This window comes from Panthera onca, chromosome A3 (assembly GCF_046562875.1).
Source record: "Panthera onca isolate mPanOnc1 chromosome A3, mPanOnc1 haplotype 2, whole genome shotgun sequence".
NCBI lineage: Eukaryota > Metazoa > Chordata > Mammalia > Carnivora > Felidae > Panthera > Panthera onca.
Window position 1 is genome coordinate 54,491,737 of NC_138341.1, and position 16,609 is coordinate 54,508,345.

A 16,609-nucleotide genomic window follows, 5' to 3' on the forward strand; every position below is an offset into this window, starting at 1 on the left:
CCAGCGTCACCTTGTTGGGCTCACCACCAGGTTTTGGAGACACCACCAGCTGAACAGGCTACCACTCAGCCACTGATGTGAACATGGTGTGGAGTCTCACTTTCATCTCCTGGTTCATTTTGCATGTGCAGACATTAAGGCTACCCAAAGGGTTAGCCTTAGCTTATGTAACAGGCATAAACAGGTCCTCAGATTTCAAGTCTTGGCATTCAGATGCTAGAAAGCATTAATGGTTTTACCAGAGCAGACTTATAGGAAGAAGATATAAATCAGTGAAATTTCTTTAGGACAGAGAAGTTCAAAGGCAAAAAGAGTATGAGTTAGCACTGTTCTCACAATTCCTGTGATCACAGAATCAGCATCTATTCAGTGCTCAAAGAAACATCACACTATGATTCAGAAAAGGAGGAGGAAGAGGGATGAAAATTACAGGCACACTATGGTCAATGACTATATATGTACGGGTTTTTTTTATTTCACTTGATCACAGCACAACGCTTCCATTCACCATAAAGTCACAAGCAGACACAACATCTAGAAACACTACAGATAGTTAAACAAATGAAAAATTGACACATTTTAGGCTGAAAAGCAAAAAAAGGTTTGGTTTTCACATATAAAAAGCTCCTATTTTTAAAAAAATTTTTTAATGCTTATTTATTTTTGAAAGAGAGACAGAGCTTGAGTGGGGGAGGGGCAGAGAGAGAGGGAGACACAGAATCCAAAGCAGGCTCCAGGCTCTGAGCTATCAACACAGAGCTCGATGTGGGGCTTAAACTCACAAACTGCGAGATCATGACCTGAGCCAAAGTTGGACACTTAACCGACTGAGCCACCCAGGTGCCCCAAAAAACTCTTATTTTATTGTCAACTCTTGTTTAGCAATCCTAATGGAAAAGGTGAACATAACCACAACTAATTATGTCATTTTATTATTTTTTGGTCCAAAGCTAACTTTCCTGATTTTAGAGTGTAATATGTAATTTAATAAGAAATAAAAATTGCCTTCCAAGGTATGTTGGATTTAGGCTAATATTTTAGTTTTTATTCTCTGAGAGTACTCTGATTCAGCTGTAGAGTGAGTCTGCTGGATGACGAATAGGAAAAAAATAAAGAGGTTTTTGAAATATGTCTTCCAGGGAAATAAGGTAACTATTAAAAAAAATGAACTTTGCTGGCAAAAATGAAGAGTTGACTATATTTGGAAGGAAATGCCATACAAGTGTCAGTTAAATAGCCTCATAGATGTGCTGCTCTAGAATTATTTGAGAGGGAAAAGACAAGTCTACTCTTTAGCTATATACACTCATGAGACTAACAAAAGGTTGAGAAACAAATATCACGTTGCCCAGATTCATGCTGGCTGGGAACAGGCATAGGAACATGGTCACAATACTTCCACAATTACAAAGATGTTCTGATTCTGAAGTTTCTAAAACCCTGAGCTCATCTGACTGCAGACACTCTGCCATTTCCTGTTACACTTTCACCATCAAGTTTCACTGCCTTGTTGTACCAGGGTGTTGTTAGGAACCTAACTCATATAGCATGGCTAAGAGAGGTAAAGGAATAATTCACACAAAGAGTAATGAAAAGGGGAGATGGTAAGGTTTCCAGATACATAAGCCAAAGTGACAAGTTTTTCTTTGTCAGGCACACTATACACAGTTGTTGGTCCATTCTTCTGATTACTGGTGTGGCTGAAAAGACTTTACCCACATGTTAGTTCATTGGTTCTTCACAACCACCTCATCAGTAGTTATCACAAGTATTATCTTTGTCCCCTCTGAGAAGCTTTACCCAGGGTCACACAGGTGACAGAGCCAAGGCTGGATCAAATCTTCTGGTTCCAAAAGTCCAAATTCCAAAATTCAGAATACCAAACAATGAGGGTATGTTGGAAAGTAGGATGAGCCCTCAATAGCCTGTGGAGCCACTGAATCTCCTTGTTGGGCTCCCACCAACCATTTGTACATCCCTTTCTTTCCTGGGTGCCCAGGGCTGTACCACCAACCTTCACCATCTGCCACTGGATCACATGGCTTCGTTTATACTGAGGGGTAGAAATGCGCAGGTCATCTGTCCCAAGAGTACATCCATTTTAAAAGAGAAACAAGTCTTAATCCGAAGAATTAATAACTATGATGGGCTTCAAGCACCAGTGACAAATACATCTTGCCCTCAAACCATAATAATGAGGGTGACAGCTGGTGGAAATGGAAAAATGGCTGACAGCCACATCCATGAGGTGTGTCTACTTTCAAAGTTTCTATGCTTCACAAGCATGGATACAAGAGAAGGAAGAGAAGGACTTAAGGAGAAGCCTAATTGGTCCAAGCCAGTAAAACTAAGAGGTAGAAGCAGTATCATCTTTAGACCCAGAAAACCGGAGCTCCTGCCCTGAACCCAACAGGCTTTCAGTGGTCCTTCAGCTGCACTCCTCCCCATGGAGTGAGAAGTCCATGGAGCCAAGGGAACACACTCATCCTGAGCCCAGGCCTTCCCTGGAGCAAGTCAAAATACTCAGAACCCTTTAATAGCCTGACCAAAAGGCTTTCAGGGTGTGTGGCTTCTCCTGATGATGAGCCTCACCATGTGTGGGCACAGTTGAGGGGTAGCCATGGAGCAGTGTTGGGGAGGAGGGCTTGGACAGAACTTGGTCATGCATATTGAGGTGTCCATGTACATGCACATAAAGTTCCTCACAGTGAGAGTAGGGACCAGGGATGAGAAAAGAAGGGTTGAAGAAAGAACTAGGAGCCTGTGTTTGTATTCAAATATTAGGAGTGAACTCAAGACCAAGAACAGTCCTAGAGATGGACTACATCAGTATCTGATGAGTACTCAAGATGGTCAGAGAGACCCTCACCCTACAAACACGTGTACCACAGTCCTAGATGCCTAATTGGGTTCCCTTCTGGAAAGCCTCTCATTTCAGGCTATGCCCCAACATTTGTCTTGGCTGAATCCTTATTTCTTTTTGCCAATTAAATGTTGTCAACATATATGCATTTCACCAGTGCCTACTCTTTGCATACATTAGACATTCAGTTACTGTTGGTCACTGGGGATGGTATCTAGTCACATCAGTTTTATAAATTCTGAGCTCCTTGAACACAGTGTTCACTAAGCTGTCCGTTACCTCTGCCTTCTGCCAAAAACCAAGAGTTCTTGGTTGATAGTCTGTTTCTAGCACTGGTCAGTGTCCCAAAGGTCTGTCTTTGTTTAAACTTTGAAAGGTCCATCCAGTTATTTTAGTCTGATGCAGTCCACCTCTTCAGTTGCCGGCACCCCTGTGGTTTTAAGATCAAGATCCGCGCTGGACTTACTCCCATTGTAAGAAGACTTCCAATGGAGCAGCATGATCTTCTTGAAGTACTTGATGGTGTTGTTCTTGACGGTCACGAAGCACAGGGTGTTGATCATGCTGTTGCTCATGGCGATGCACTCCACGACGTAGAAGGCCGTGAGGTAGTGCTTCTCCTTGACGAACACGGTGGGGAAAAAGTCGCGCACGATGGTGAAGCCATAGAAGGGAGCCCAGCACAACACGTAGGCGGTGAGGATGCACATGAGCACCAGCACCGTCTTCCTGCGGCAGCGCAGCCGCTTCCGGATCTGCTCCGTCTGGAAGCCTGGGACCTCCTTGAACCAGAGCTCCCGGGAGATCCTGGCATAGCACAGGGTCATCGTGACCACGGGGCCCACGAACTCGATGCCAAAGATGAAGAGGAAGTAGGACTTGTAGTAGATCTGTTGGTCCACCGGCCAGATCTGGCCACAGAAGATCTTCTCTTGGCTCTTGACAATGACGAGGACCGTTTCGGTTGTGAAGTAGGCTGAAGGGATGGCGATGAGGATGGACACCATCCACACCAGGGCAATCAAGCCAGTGGCTGTTTGATACTTCATCCTGGGTCTCAGCGGGTGGACGATGGCCAGATATCTAGTACAAGAACACAAATGGGTTCAACCACTGTAATGAGGTAGTGCTGGATGGTGATATTGTTTTTGCAACATGAGAAGGTGCCACCGAATGGCACATGTGGAGGAAAAACAACCATGTGAGCTTTTCCAGAAAGGCAGACTTGAGCGCAAACCCCAGTTCTACCCCCTTACTAGCTATCGCAACCTTGGGCAAATTTTGTTCAATCATTCTGAGTCTTGGTTTCATTACCTGCAAAAGCTTTTGTTTGTTTGTGCTAATAGATACACAATCTTTGGCACAGGTTTAGACATGATATACACTCAATAAATACTAACTATTATTCAAAGTAGTAATAATGCCTCCCGTTGGTTTCTGGCCTGGCACTATTCCCAGGTCTTTCTTGTTTCCAAGATTACTCCTCCTAATTAGCCCATAGTTTTTAGAGCTAAGAGGGCCTGATAATTCCAAAGAGTTGTCAGGAGATCTTGCCCTTTCCAGTGGAAGCAGTGGGCAAAGTCTTCAATCTACATTTCTAAAAATTTTGCTTCAAAGGTAAAAGAAAAGCATGTGACCATTTACCTTATTTTCCAGGTGTAAAAATGGAGCCTGGAGACAGATGACTGACTCTCTCAAGGTCATATACCACAGGACCCTTGATAGAAAACATTTAACCCTATCTCATGGTAGATGTGAAAAATCAATCAAGAATATACATGAATGTTTTTTTTTTTTCCAACCACAAAGCACCAGACAGTGAAAGATATTGCTTTTGTTCTTTCCCAAAAAACCACACTGCTGTTGCCACAGTGGTCCAGGAACGAAGAAAGAGCACTTTCTGGGGGATGTGAGTCATTTGTGTGGTATGAAAGCCTCCTTCCCAGAGAGAGAGCACATACTTATGCAGAGAGCTCTGGTTTCCTGGAAGGCTTTCCCTGTCTGGCAGGGGGTAGAAGTTGGAGAAGGAGAAAGACGAGGAGTGAAGTGGGAGGGAGTGATAAATAATGCTGGAAATAAACACATTCTCACGTGTCCATAGCTTATCCCAGGTAGAGCCAAGAGCAAATGTGAGAGAAGCCTGAAGGAAAGCCAGACCAACTTTATTTCCTTTGAAACTAATCCCTTTTAGGTCATCGTTCTTAGGATTTTGATTGGAAGAGGAGGTTCATTCCTATTTTTTTCCTGATTATATTCCTGATGTGTCTGTCCCTCCTCCCCCCAACATAGGCAGCCAACTCCATTGAGTGTCATTTGGAGAGTTTACAGGAGTGAGATTCCTGCTCTCTTCTAGAGATGTCAGATGAAGTTGGATGGGTTGTGTCCACCCTCTGGACACCTAGCAGGCTGCCTGACATGCTGTGCCACCAACAGAAATCTCTGGCCTCTTGCCAATCTCCCAGGTGCTGAAGGGTGGAATGCGAATGTCTGCAGGGTGTTGGCAATGCTTCTGTCAATGCACATGTATGGACCCTTCATAAAGACCACAGTGCTCCTGCTATATTAAGTGCACCAAACTTGCTCAGACTCATAACAAAAACTAAGAGTTTAGCACCTTTTCTCTCACTCACTCTCTCCCTCTTTATCTGCCCTGCCATGTTCTATTGATTACTTTGTCAAAGAATATTTCCATATTTATACTTGTTAACCATATGAATTTTCACTATATTAATTCTATTCCTTCCTTTCCCAATAACAACTTCCTAAGTCTTTGTGATGTTTCAAGGTCAGAGTGTTTTTTCAATGAACAAATAGGAAAGAATGCCAATCTAGCAGAAGACCATGAATCCAGTCCCAGCTTTGCCACAAACTTGTTATGTGATTTGAGTCCTTTTTCTTAGCTCTGTGGGCTCAATTTCCTCATCTGTAATATGGAAATATCACCGGCCTTGCCAACCTCACAGATATACTACGAGGCTCTAATTAGACACTATGAGGTAGGGAAATTGAAAGACTCCATAAAAATCTGTCTTTTGCTCCTTTTCTTGCTTCTATTCTTGCTAGACACTGCACCCCCACTTTACATGTGCCTCAGAATGCAAATAGTGTATGTCCTCCTTGTAAGGGACAAGGAGTTAATGATTTCTTCAGACTAGATAGCACCTAAGGAAGGACCAGGTGAGAATGACCTGGCGAAGCCATCATATACATATTCCAGACCACCGGCTCTAAACATTCCGATCCATCATTCGAATAACACCTGGGCCCTGGTCTTTGTTCTAACCAGTTCCTGGATGCCTGACAGGGCACGTCCAGCAGACCACCATCCCCAGTAAAAACCCCAGACCCTAAACAAAGGAAAGACTCTCTTTCCTTTCCTTTCTGAGTCTCCCACTCTGTACCTGCATTCTCTCTAAACCTTTAGTAAACTCTTTCACCTCCTTCTGGCTCACATTTGCTTTCTGTCCCATGTGCAGCCAGGGACCCCCTTGGCTGGTACTGCAGGACCCCTTCTGGGTCCTCAGACCTGGTCTGCTGGCATTAACTGCACATAAACAACCACAGACTACTAACATACAAGAAATGGTTAGCAGCCTAAAATGTATTTTTTCAGGGGCACCTGGTGGCTCAGTCAATTAAGCGTCCGACTCTTGATTTTGGCTCAGATCATGATCTCATAGTTTGTAGGTTCAAGCCCATGCTGTCAGCACAGAGCCTGCCTGGGAATTCTCTCTCTCCTCTCTCCGCCTCTCCTCCACATGCTGGCGTGTGCGCATGAGCACGCTGGCTCACTCGCTCTCGCTCTCAAAATAAATAAATAAACTTAAAAAAATAAAATAACATGTATTTTTTCAAAGCTATTCTGTATACACAGCAACTTTTTTTACCTGTTATTGGCAAATACTTCATTTTCAAGTTCTCTGCTACTTTTTATTTCATTGAATCTATTTATTTTTACATAAAAATTAATCTTCAGGGTAATCTGTGACTCCCCATCAGATGTTTATTTCATCTTGGCTCTCCCTGCCTTCACCCCAACTCCATTCCCAGGGTTAGAACCAGGAGCTGTGCAAGAGTCCTTCCAAATACATTTACCAAAAGGAAAATTGCAAAAAAAACTGTTTCAAGGATTGCCACCAGTCTTGGCTTGTGCTAGGATCAGAACTCCAGAACTCTAGCATTAGTAATACTTGCTTATGTTTGTAAAACAGCTTGTAATTTACAGAGCATTTTCAAATCAACTTTCTCATTACATATCCCCAAGTCTATTGAACAGGTAATACAGCAAAGATGGCCATTTCACAGATGAGCAAACTGAAGTTTGCAGAAGTTAAATAACCTGCCAAAGGCCACACAGCTAGAAATTGACAGAACCATGGTCCAGGATCATCCATATCTTGCTCCAAATCCAGTAGGGTCTCTAATATGACATTTGTCCCCTCCCTTTCCAATCAGAGCAAGCAATACCCCTTTTTCCTGGCATCCTAGCAGAATCGTCGCATCCTTTTCCTCTTTTCTCTCCATCACAGTTGGTTTCTGCTTATTGATGTTCCAAGAAGGAGTCGGGCAACTGGCAGCTACTTTCTCTGCTTATGCATATGCCCTTGGCTTGCCCTGTGTCTACCATTATAATGGCTCAGGTCCAGATCTACTTAGAGCCAACATTTCCCAGAGAACAAAGAATAAAGGCTGCTGGACAAAGAAATATCCAGGCAGTGATTGTGTGACGATGGGGAGCTTGGTGATTAAGCAAAGAATATTTGGGCTCCCTCTGTGCCCAGGACCCAACCCCAGATCAAACACGGAAATGGTGTTTATAGCAGCTTCTAAGCCAGTCATGAAATGGTCAGGGAATTCAGGACCCACTCCTCGGGCTGGTCAGCCCCATCAGTGAACTCACTGGGGAGGATTTGTGATTTCCTAAAGCTGAGCACAAGTACTCAAGCCTTAGCTGGCCCCAAGCAGCAGAACAGAAGAGTGGTCAGTGGGCAGGCTGACCAGCCATTTCCCCTGGATTTTGGATAAAGAAGGGAGTGTCACCCAGTATCCCACATGCTCTGAGATCTATGGGTTCACATCAAGGCCAGTGCATGTGTCTCCACATCTAAGGGGAAACCCAGACCTTGGGGGACACAGTCCTCTGATAATCTTTTTCAGCTCCCTGCTTTATCAGGTTTGACTTCCTATATGTAGATTTTGAGATCTTCTGAAATTTGACCCTATCTTTTGTGATCTCTACTCGGCTTATGTTCCTTGTCCCCAAGGGTCCCTTAGATCTCCCCAAGGGACCTCATACCTCAAGCATTCCCACCTTATCTTTTGCAAACACTGCCCCACTACCCTCCTGGAAAACTTTTCCTGTCCTTTGCTGATTACCACTTGTTTAAGGCCAGTTAAATGTTCACCTCCTCCTGGAAGCCTCCTCCACCTACTCCAGTATACAATGACCTCATGCTTCTGTAAATCCCATTTAAAAAAATTTTTTTTAACGTTTATTTTTTTTATTTATTTTTTTTATTTTTTTTTAACGTTTATTTATTTTTGAGACAGAGACAGAGCATGAACGGGGGAGGGTCAGAGAGAGAGGGAGACACAGAATCGGAAGCAGGCTCCAGGCTCTGAGCCATCAGCCCAGAGCCCGACGCGGGGCTCGAACTCACGGACCGTGAGATTGTGACCTGAGCCGAAGTCGGACGCTCAACCGACTGAGCCACCCAGGCGCCTCTTAACGTTTATTTTTAAGAGAGAGAGAGAGAGCATGAGCAGAGGAGGGGCAGAGACAGAGGGAGACACAGAATCTGAGGCAGGCTCCAGGCTCTGAGCTGTCAGCACAGAGCCCAACACGGGGCTGGAACTCACAAATGATGAGGTCATGACCTGAACCAAAGTCGGATACTTACCCAACTGAGCCACCCAGGCACCCATGTAAATCTTATTTAAAATTTGTCCTTTACTTTATGTTGTTTCCTAAGTGTTATCCACCGTCCCCCACCCCCTCCAGATGGTAAGCTCCTCGAGAGCAGGGATCGCCTCTTACTTCTGTTATAACTTTTTGATGTCAGTGAATTCGGGCACCTAGGATTCCAGTAAAACTTCACTCTCAGCAAGTGCTTGGCACCGGATGAATAGGAATGGAATGAGTCATCGTGACAATTCTCAAAAAGATTGCAACCTCTTTTGGAAACAGGACACAAATGTGTTTACCTAGCCTGAGACTGGGAGGCAGTCTGAGGCTCAATAATAAAAGGTTGAAAGTGCAGGTGAAGAGGTTCGAGCCTCATTTTGCAGACAATGGAGTTAGTAGAGGTCTTTTGAGCAAGAGTGGGGAGACAAGCAGAAGATTAATTTAGCTGCAGTCTTGCTTTCTTCCCTCAGGCCACAGGAGCCTTTTCTCTGTTCTTAGAACACTTCATGTTTGTTCCTGTCTTGGGGCCTTTGCACTGATAATTTTCTTTGTCTGGAATGCATTTTCCCTATCTTCCTAAGGCTGGATTTTTTTTTTCTTTTTTTTCCAGAGTTCCCTTCAAATGTCTTCTCCTCAGAGACACATTTCCTACGTACCTGGAGTAACTCCCACCCTGCATCATTCTCAATGTTCTCATGTTTGTCTTTTTTGTTCAGAGTATTTGTCACGCTCTGAAATTACCTACTTTGTTTGTGTGCCTGACTGTTACCTCTCTCCAAGGCAAAGGGCTTATTTTTCTTATGCACTGTCATATCCCCAGTGCTTGGAATGCTATCTGTCACATCATAGCTGCTCTACAACAATGCTCCGTTTGAATGAATGAATGTTTAGCATGGATTGTGAGGGGTGGAGCTTTGGCAGAGGGGCAGAGCTGAGAGACACTGAGGCAAGGAGCCCAAGAGGAGGCTCTGACAGCCAGGCCTGAGTGAACAGGGAGGAGGTAGCCATGAGCATTAGCAGGTCCTATAAAGGAGCTGTGTTAGCGCAGAGGGAGAGCCATGGAGCTAGTCACAGACATAGAGAAGATAGAAGATAAATAGTTCTGTTGCGCCATATCTTCATAGCTGCATGTCTTAGAAACTTTTATCATGTTTTTTAATATCACATCATAAAACAACCACTTCAGTGAAAATGAAGGTCAGCCAATCGAAAACATTCATTAGTTTACCTGGGTTTGTTTTGTTGTTGTTGTTCCTTTAAGGATTAATTTAAGAATTATACTATCCACTTTTTATTTGGTGCTTACTCTGGCTTATGCCTTGTTCTAAACAATTATATATTATTTCACTTAATCCTCAAAGCAACCCAATATATTAGGTTTTCTTATTATTCCCTTTGTATACGTGAGAAAATTGAGGCAGAGAGATGTTAAAGAGCTAACATGAGGTTCTAGGGTTAATAGTGCTGCAGCAGGAGTTTAAACCCAGCAAAATAACCACTAACGCTACCCCTGCAATTTCATTAAATAAAAACAAAGGTATTTTTATAACTGTAGTGTATTTGGTATATCGAGATAAATATGAGTTGCCCAAGGGGGTGCCTGAGTGGCTCGGTCGATTAAATGTCCAACTTTGGCTCAGGTCATGATGTCATGATTTGTGAGTTCCAGCCCCACGTCGGGCCCTGTGCTGACAGCTCGGAGCCTGGAGCCTGCTTCGGATTCTACCTCTCTCTCTCTCTCTCTCTCTCTCTCTCTCTCTCTCTCAAAAATAACTAAACACTGAAAAATACTTTTAAAAAAACGAGTTACCCAAAACTAACCAAATAGAACATGAAAATCACTGATCAAATCCTGAACAACACATGAGGCCAGACAAAAATCAGTGAAGTCCTGCACTGCAAAACTGAAATTAAGTGGTAAAAACACATAAAAATAGTGGGAAGCAAAGATCAAAACATCAGTAAGGGAACTTCACACCTTGGAGCAGCTGGTTAGTTGGTCAAGACCACTGGATGGCCTGTGCAGGCAACACTGCTTTCCTCCAGTGTCTGGGTTCAAGTTTCTAATCACAACCCCACTGTAAACAATCGCAGTCCCAAGATACAAAGCATGTTCTCCAATTAATCTTTCTTATTGTATCTAAACTGCATTACATAAACTCACAGTGCATGAGAAGTACCTGTAGGATTTCAGACAGCTGAGTTTGATATAAAAGTAGTGTATTAATGTGAAAAAGTTCAATAGAACAAGGTTGATTCACACAGATACTACCTCTTACATGTTCAGAAGAACCTAGTACCCCTTAATTTATCCTGGCTCCTGTCCCCCTTGAAGCTACTCCCTTCTGCAGTGTTACCCCTTTTGACAAGTGGCCCCCTACATCGTAAAATGGATGGCACCCAGGAGTGGGAGCCTGCCCTGCCCAGGGAACAAACACTACCATACCCCATTTTTAGTGGCTGAGAGCACCCCCTCTGCAAATATGTCTTGCTGGAGTGAAACTTCAGGAAAGGGTCCTCTATGCTTTCAGCTTCTACTTTCAGAAAGGTCAGAGACAGGGTTCCTGGAGCTCTTCCTTGACAGCTCTAAAGGGCACTTAGAGCTGTTTGACTGGGCCCCTCCTGATTCACCTAAGGTCTGTCCCTGGGTGGATAAAATACCGTGGGGCTTCCAGACTGCTGTGGAGGACCCTGGCCAAAGTAGCCCTCTGCAGGGGTGACAACTCTGAGTACCTTCTAAAGGTGACAGAGCCAGGGCTCTTTAAGCTGCTAACTCCTTGACATTCCTCCTGGGAGAAAAGAGGCTGAGGCCCCAGCTCACAATGCTTTTAAAGCCAGGTTCCTTCTCAATCTCCCCTGGAGAGTGGCCTGTTTCCAGGTTATCCAATCTCTGGTTATTCTGACTTTGGCTTCAGAAAACAGGTTCTATCTGATGTGTTCCTCCCCGGAACACTGCCCGGGATGTCCTGATTGCGGGGGCAGGCTAGACTCCACCAGAGCCCTGAGGCCATGAAACAGGTTGAGCATCTGTGCTCCAGGCTCTCTGGGTTAAGGGAGAGAGACGTGCTGTTCAGATCCAAGTACACGGAGGCCCTGACCCTCCAGGTAACTGGCTCTGGACTGTACCAAGGTGCTCTGGAATGAGAGTCAACTTTGGGCAGAGGAGCTTGCAAAGTTTTTCCTGAGGGAACAAAAACTACCCTGGTTCATTGGCACAGATGATTGTCCTAAATGAAAAGACTGAACATAACAGAAGAAAGATTTTCATAGACTGCTCTTATTGCGTTTATTTCCCATCACTAGAAACAGATCTTCTACATTGTCGCATGCAAACGTATATAAAGGAGCAAAGTGATTAATGCAACAACCAAAAAGAACAAGTAGACATTTGCTCTCTTTTTCTTTCTTTCCTTTTTTTTTTCAAATCAAATCTGTCAATCTTATTTTAAAATAAACCGGTTTGCAACAACATGGATGGAACTAGAGTGTATTATGCTAAGCGAAATAAGTCAGTCAGAGAAAGACAAGTACCGTATGATTTCACTCATGTGGAATTTAAGAAACAAAACAGATGAACCTATGAGAAGAAAAGCAAAAATAAGATAAAAACAGAGAAGGAGACAAACCGTAAGAGGCTCTAAAATACAGAGAACAAACCGTGTGTGGAGTTGCTGGTGGGGTGTTGGGTGGGGGATGGGCTAAATGGGTGATGGACATTAAGGAGGGCACTTGTTGGGACGAGCACTGGGTGTTATATGTACGTGATGAATCACTAAGTTCTATTCCTGAAATAATTATTACACTATATGTTAACTAACTTGGATTTAAATTTAAAAAAAAAAGAAAGAAAAATTGGTGTTTGGGGTTGTGGTTGAGGGTGCTCACGGTTTAATAGAGAAAATCTTCCTCAAAATTCCCAATGTGACTCAAGAAGTACTTGCCTGGAACTTAAACTTGAGCCTCCACATTTCTTCTTACCTATGTACCTCTAGACCTTGAATATCTAGGATACATCTAGGAGCACGTCCATAGCAGAGGGACCACAGGCCCTTCCCCCTGCCCAACTCTAGGGAGCTCTGCTACCTGTGCCTGCCCACAGCTGGAAAACTAGAACTCTCCTTACAGTCAATGGACCAACTTTTGAACCTCCACGCATCCACACCTATAGGAATACAGATACCTCTCATCAACCCACACCTACAGTAAAGGAAAGCACAATTCCAATGTTCCTTTCCTTGTTGTCTCCGGCACCCTCTTACTCACCTGTCAATGGCGATGGCCAGCAGGGCATTGGTGGAGACATAGAGAGAAACGGTGCGCAGGTAGTTGACAGAGGCACACATGACATGGCCATGTTCCCAGGACAGCTGGCGCACCACATAGTAATCCATCTCAAAGGGGCAGCAGACAATGGCCACCAGGAAATCAGAAATGGCCAGGTTGGCAATGAGCAGGTTGGTAAGGTTGCGCAGCTTCTTATAGCGGGCCAGGGCGGCAATGAAGATGAAGTTGCCAATGCCACAGACCAGCATGATGCCCACTAGGGCCATGCCAATGACGATCTTGGCAGCAAAGAAAGTCCTGGAATTGGTCACATCCTCATCTTCATCCAAAGGCATATCATAGTCACCATAGCTGAAGTTGAATGGGAAGGAAGCAGCTTGGGCTCCGTGGGGGGGAAACACAGAAAGGAAGTTGGTGGAGGTGTTGGTGGTATTCTCATCCATGACCCCTGTGGTGATCTCCATCTGGCCAAATAGTGCTCTGAACAACACTGCTTAGAATTCCTCTGGGATGATGTGTGGGAGGCTGTCTCCCCTCTCTGCTCACACTCAGTTCTCCCTTAATGAGTCAGAGTGTCTTTGCCAGCATCCTTGGGGTACAGTATCCAAGCTCCATCCTAAGCCTTTGAAAGACATACAAACAGTTGGCTACATATATGAGTGAACTTGGCCAAATGTAAAGCCATCTTGTAACCCAAGCAGACCCATTAGCCACCTGCTCAGAATGAACATTGAGTGATGGAGTGGAAATAAAGGAACCAGGGAGAGAGAACAAATGAATAAAAACCACATACCCACTCATACAGGGAAGGCTGGATTGCTATAGAGACAACCAGGCACTGGCTCAGTTTATTTCATTTCCACTGAAGATCTGAAATGTTGCAATTTTGCTCAAGGACCTAAGTTGAGGGTGGGGAAGCTATGGAGAATGCAAGCGACCTGCTCCAAATGTCACTCCCTGTCCTAAGAGCTTGAACTTTGTCTTTGTGAAATTGTCCCATTCTGTGACTTAAAAGAAATTATTCTGAGGATCAGCAACCCTGTCTGAAACAACCCTGTCTGCTCCCCACGAGCTGGTCTCCCTCCTCTGGCAGAACACTTCCTCTGGCAAAATCCCAGAACCTATCTAGTAGCCCCCTTTCCCTCTCCTCACTAGGTTTCCTGTCCCCACATCCAAGTCAGCTATGACCCTGGCAGACAGGCACAGCATTTACCAAGGCCTGTCCCCAGGCAGAGGCTGCAGGGTTGAAGTCACAGCCTAGTCACTGAGTGGCTTAGAAAGGGGGCTTTGGAGCAAAATCCTTCCTTGGCTGGTTGTGTGTCCTGAGGTAAAGAGCTTAAACACTCAGAGTTTCAACATCCTCCAGGCAGCAGATCAATAACATCTGTAAAGTGCAGAGCTCCCTAGAGAGGGAGGCTGTTACACCCTAAGACTGCAAAGAATTACTCTGGAGTGCTCAGGCCTCCTCAGTCAGCTTCAAGGAAGGGGAGGGAAATCCTGACCCAGATGACCCCACCACATCACATAAAGGGGGTGGGAGTGTGGTTAGCTGCACTGCTGGAGACCAAAGCCCAAGAGGGACCCTTGCCCTCTCCCTGCAGTCCTACTCCCTCCCAGAGCCTGAAAACATCAGACCAAGTTGCTGGGATGTAAGAGGGCTGGAGTCTGGAGAGGGCAGGAAAGTATGGAAAACCTGAGGTTCCTGGAACAAAAGACACATAGCAGCACCCCCCCACCCCCGCACTCCTCAGCGGCAACGTAGCCAGAGCTTGTCTTTGGGGAACCCGCACTAAAATCCCTCTGCACCCCGATGAGGCCCAGCCACTACCTGCCTCTCTCCCCCAACTCCTCACCCCCATTTTTCTCCCCCTTGTATCCCTTCCTCTGAGCCATCAGTTCTGTCCTTCTCAGTCCCTGCCCTTTGTCCCTGTCAGGTGTGAGAAGCACAACCGTGGTCTGAAAGGTCAGAGGGGGCCAAGTCTTGGGGTCTGGACAGGTACAGCTGCAATCCTGGTGAGACAGTCCTCACTCCTTGCAGGCCCTGTGTATCTCGGAGGCACGCCCCCCCCCCCCACGTCTGCTCCCGGAGGGGTACCCTCCGAGCATGTACCTGGAAGGCTCCAAGTCAGGTTTTAAAAACAAAAGGTAATAAAAACTTCTTGGGGCACCGGGGGTGTTGGGAAATTTAGCACTAGGGGAGAAATTGTCCAGCGCTCTTTTTTCCAGTGTTCTCACCTCTCAAAGACGAACTCCTTTCCGTTCCCACCCAGCGTCCTCTGGGGCTCCTGTGGTTTAGCGCTCGCCCCGCGGCCAGACCCTGCCCAAGGCTGGAAGCCTCTCTGCAGCCCCTGCCGAGAAGCCCGCTGGGGCTCCCAGCTTTCTCCTCGGAGTCGCGGAGGCTACTCCAAGGGCAGAGGGACGGGTAACCCGCCCGGCTCCCCTGAGGAAATGAGCGCGAAAGCGAGTCTCTGGAAAAGCCTCCTCCCCACTCAAAAAGCCCCCCCGCACCCGGTGGCCGCGCGAACCGCGTAGGGTCCTCCGAGCATCTCTCCGGGAGGGCGCGCTCCCTACCTGCGGCATCCCGGCGGGCGGACCAGGTGCGGTTTTTTATCCGGGGACGGAGACAAGAGCCCCTGCGCCCAGAGGCCCGCAGGCACCGGAGCGGTCCCCGCTCTTCCTTCTCTTCTCCGGGTTCGCTCCCTGCCCGGGCGGGAGTTAAGCTCGCGCGCCGCCGCAGACCCCAGGAACGCAAGCCCCGCGGCAGGGCCACCCCCGGCCCGGGCCCGCCCCGCACTGGCGCTCCCCGCCCCCGGTGGCCGCGGGGCGCCCTGGGCACCGGCGGCTGATTAGATGAGGCGTGCTCGGGCCGGGGAGCCGGACACGTCGGGGTCGCTGCGCGGGCGCGCGGCTGGCGACTCCGGAGTCGCCGCCGGGCCGGAGTGTCGGGGAAGCAGAGGCGGCAGCTGGCAGCGAGGACACGCGGGAGGGAGCCGGGCGCCGGGCGGCGCGCGCTCCCCAGGCTCAGGCTCCAGAACGGCCGCCACGGGCAGGAACGGGGGCGCTGGCGCTCAAAGCTGGGCTCAGCGCGGGTCCGAGCGAAGTACCACCCGCCCGCTGTGCCCGCCCCCGGGGCACGGGACTTGTCCGCCGGCTCACCTGGTCAGCCCCGGCCGCCGCCGGAGGGCGGACACGGCCGGCTTAGCTGGTGGGATTTCAAAGAACCCAGAGAAGGCTCCCCTCCCGCCCACAGCACCGCCCTCGCTCCACACGCTGGGACCGACCCAAACCCCGCTCCCTCGGGCAAGGCCAGCTGGACGCCAGGGTCAGCTTCATTTCAGCAGCTTGGACCTTTGTGTAAAAGAAGCTCAGAGAACGAACTTCCAGAAAGCAATGAAGTGAGGGGATGCGGACAGTGTGGATGCTAGAGAGAAGGAGAAGTCCCCCGCCCACCAGGGATATCTGTTCAGAGGAAGGCTAAGATGACCAGAGCCAACTTAACAGAGCACAGATCTCCTTCAAGTCTAGATTTCTCAAGAAGTTAAATATAGAATTACCCT

General features: G+C 46.9%; 1 protein-coding gene across 2 annotated transcripts; it reads right to left on the minus strand.

Moving 5' to 3' along the window:
* Positions 1–467: 467 nt before the first annotated feature.
* PROKR1 (prokineticin receptor 1) lies at positions 468–16,364 on the minus strand. 2 transcript variants are annotated; one of them, XM_060659596.3, is made up of 3 exons: positions 15,624–16,364; positions 13,032–13,674; positions 468–3,946 (listed from the first exon to the last, which is right to left on the minus strand). In XM_060659596.3, exons 2-3 carry the CDS (start codon positions 13,514–13,516, stop codon positions 3,250–3,252), a joined length of 1,182 nt encoding a protein of 393 aa, XP_060515579.2. In that variant the 5' UTR covers positions 13,517–13,674; positions 15,624–16,364; the 3' UTR covers positions 468–3,249. The 2 variants fall into 2 exon arrangements, with proteins under 2 accessions (XP_060515579.2, XP_060515584.2); XM_060659601.3 differs by lacking the exon at positions 15,624–16,364 and adding an exon at positions 13,850–14,187.
* Between the last annotated feature and the right edge of the window lie 245 nt (positions 16,365–16,609).

Bases quoted from the DNA above. Each gene is read 5' to 3' on its own strand.
- PROKR1 (XM_060659596.3), bottom strand. From the start codon at position 13,516: ATGGAGATCACCACAGGGGTCATGGATGAGAATACCACCAACACCTCC. The intron at 3,947-13,031 runs GTGAGTAAGAGG...TTCTTGTACTAG, and splicing joins CTGGCCATCGCCATTGACAG to ATATCTGGCCATCGTCCACC.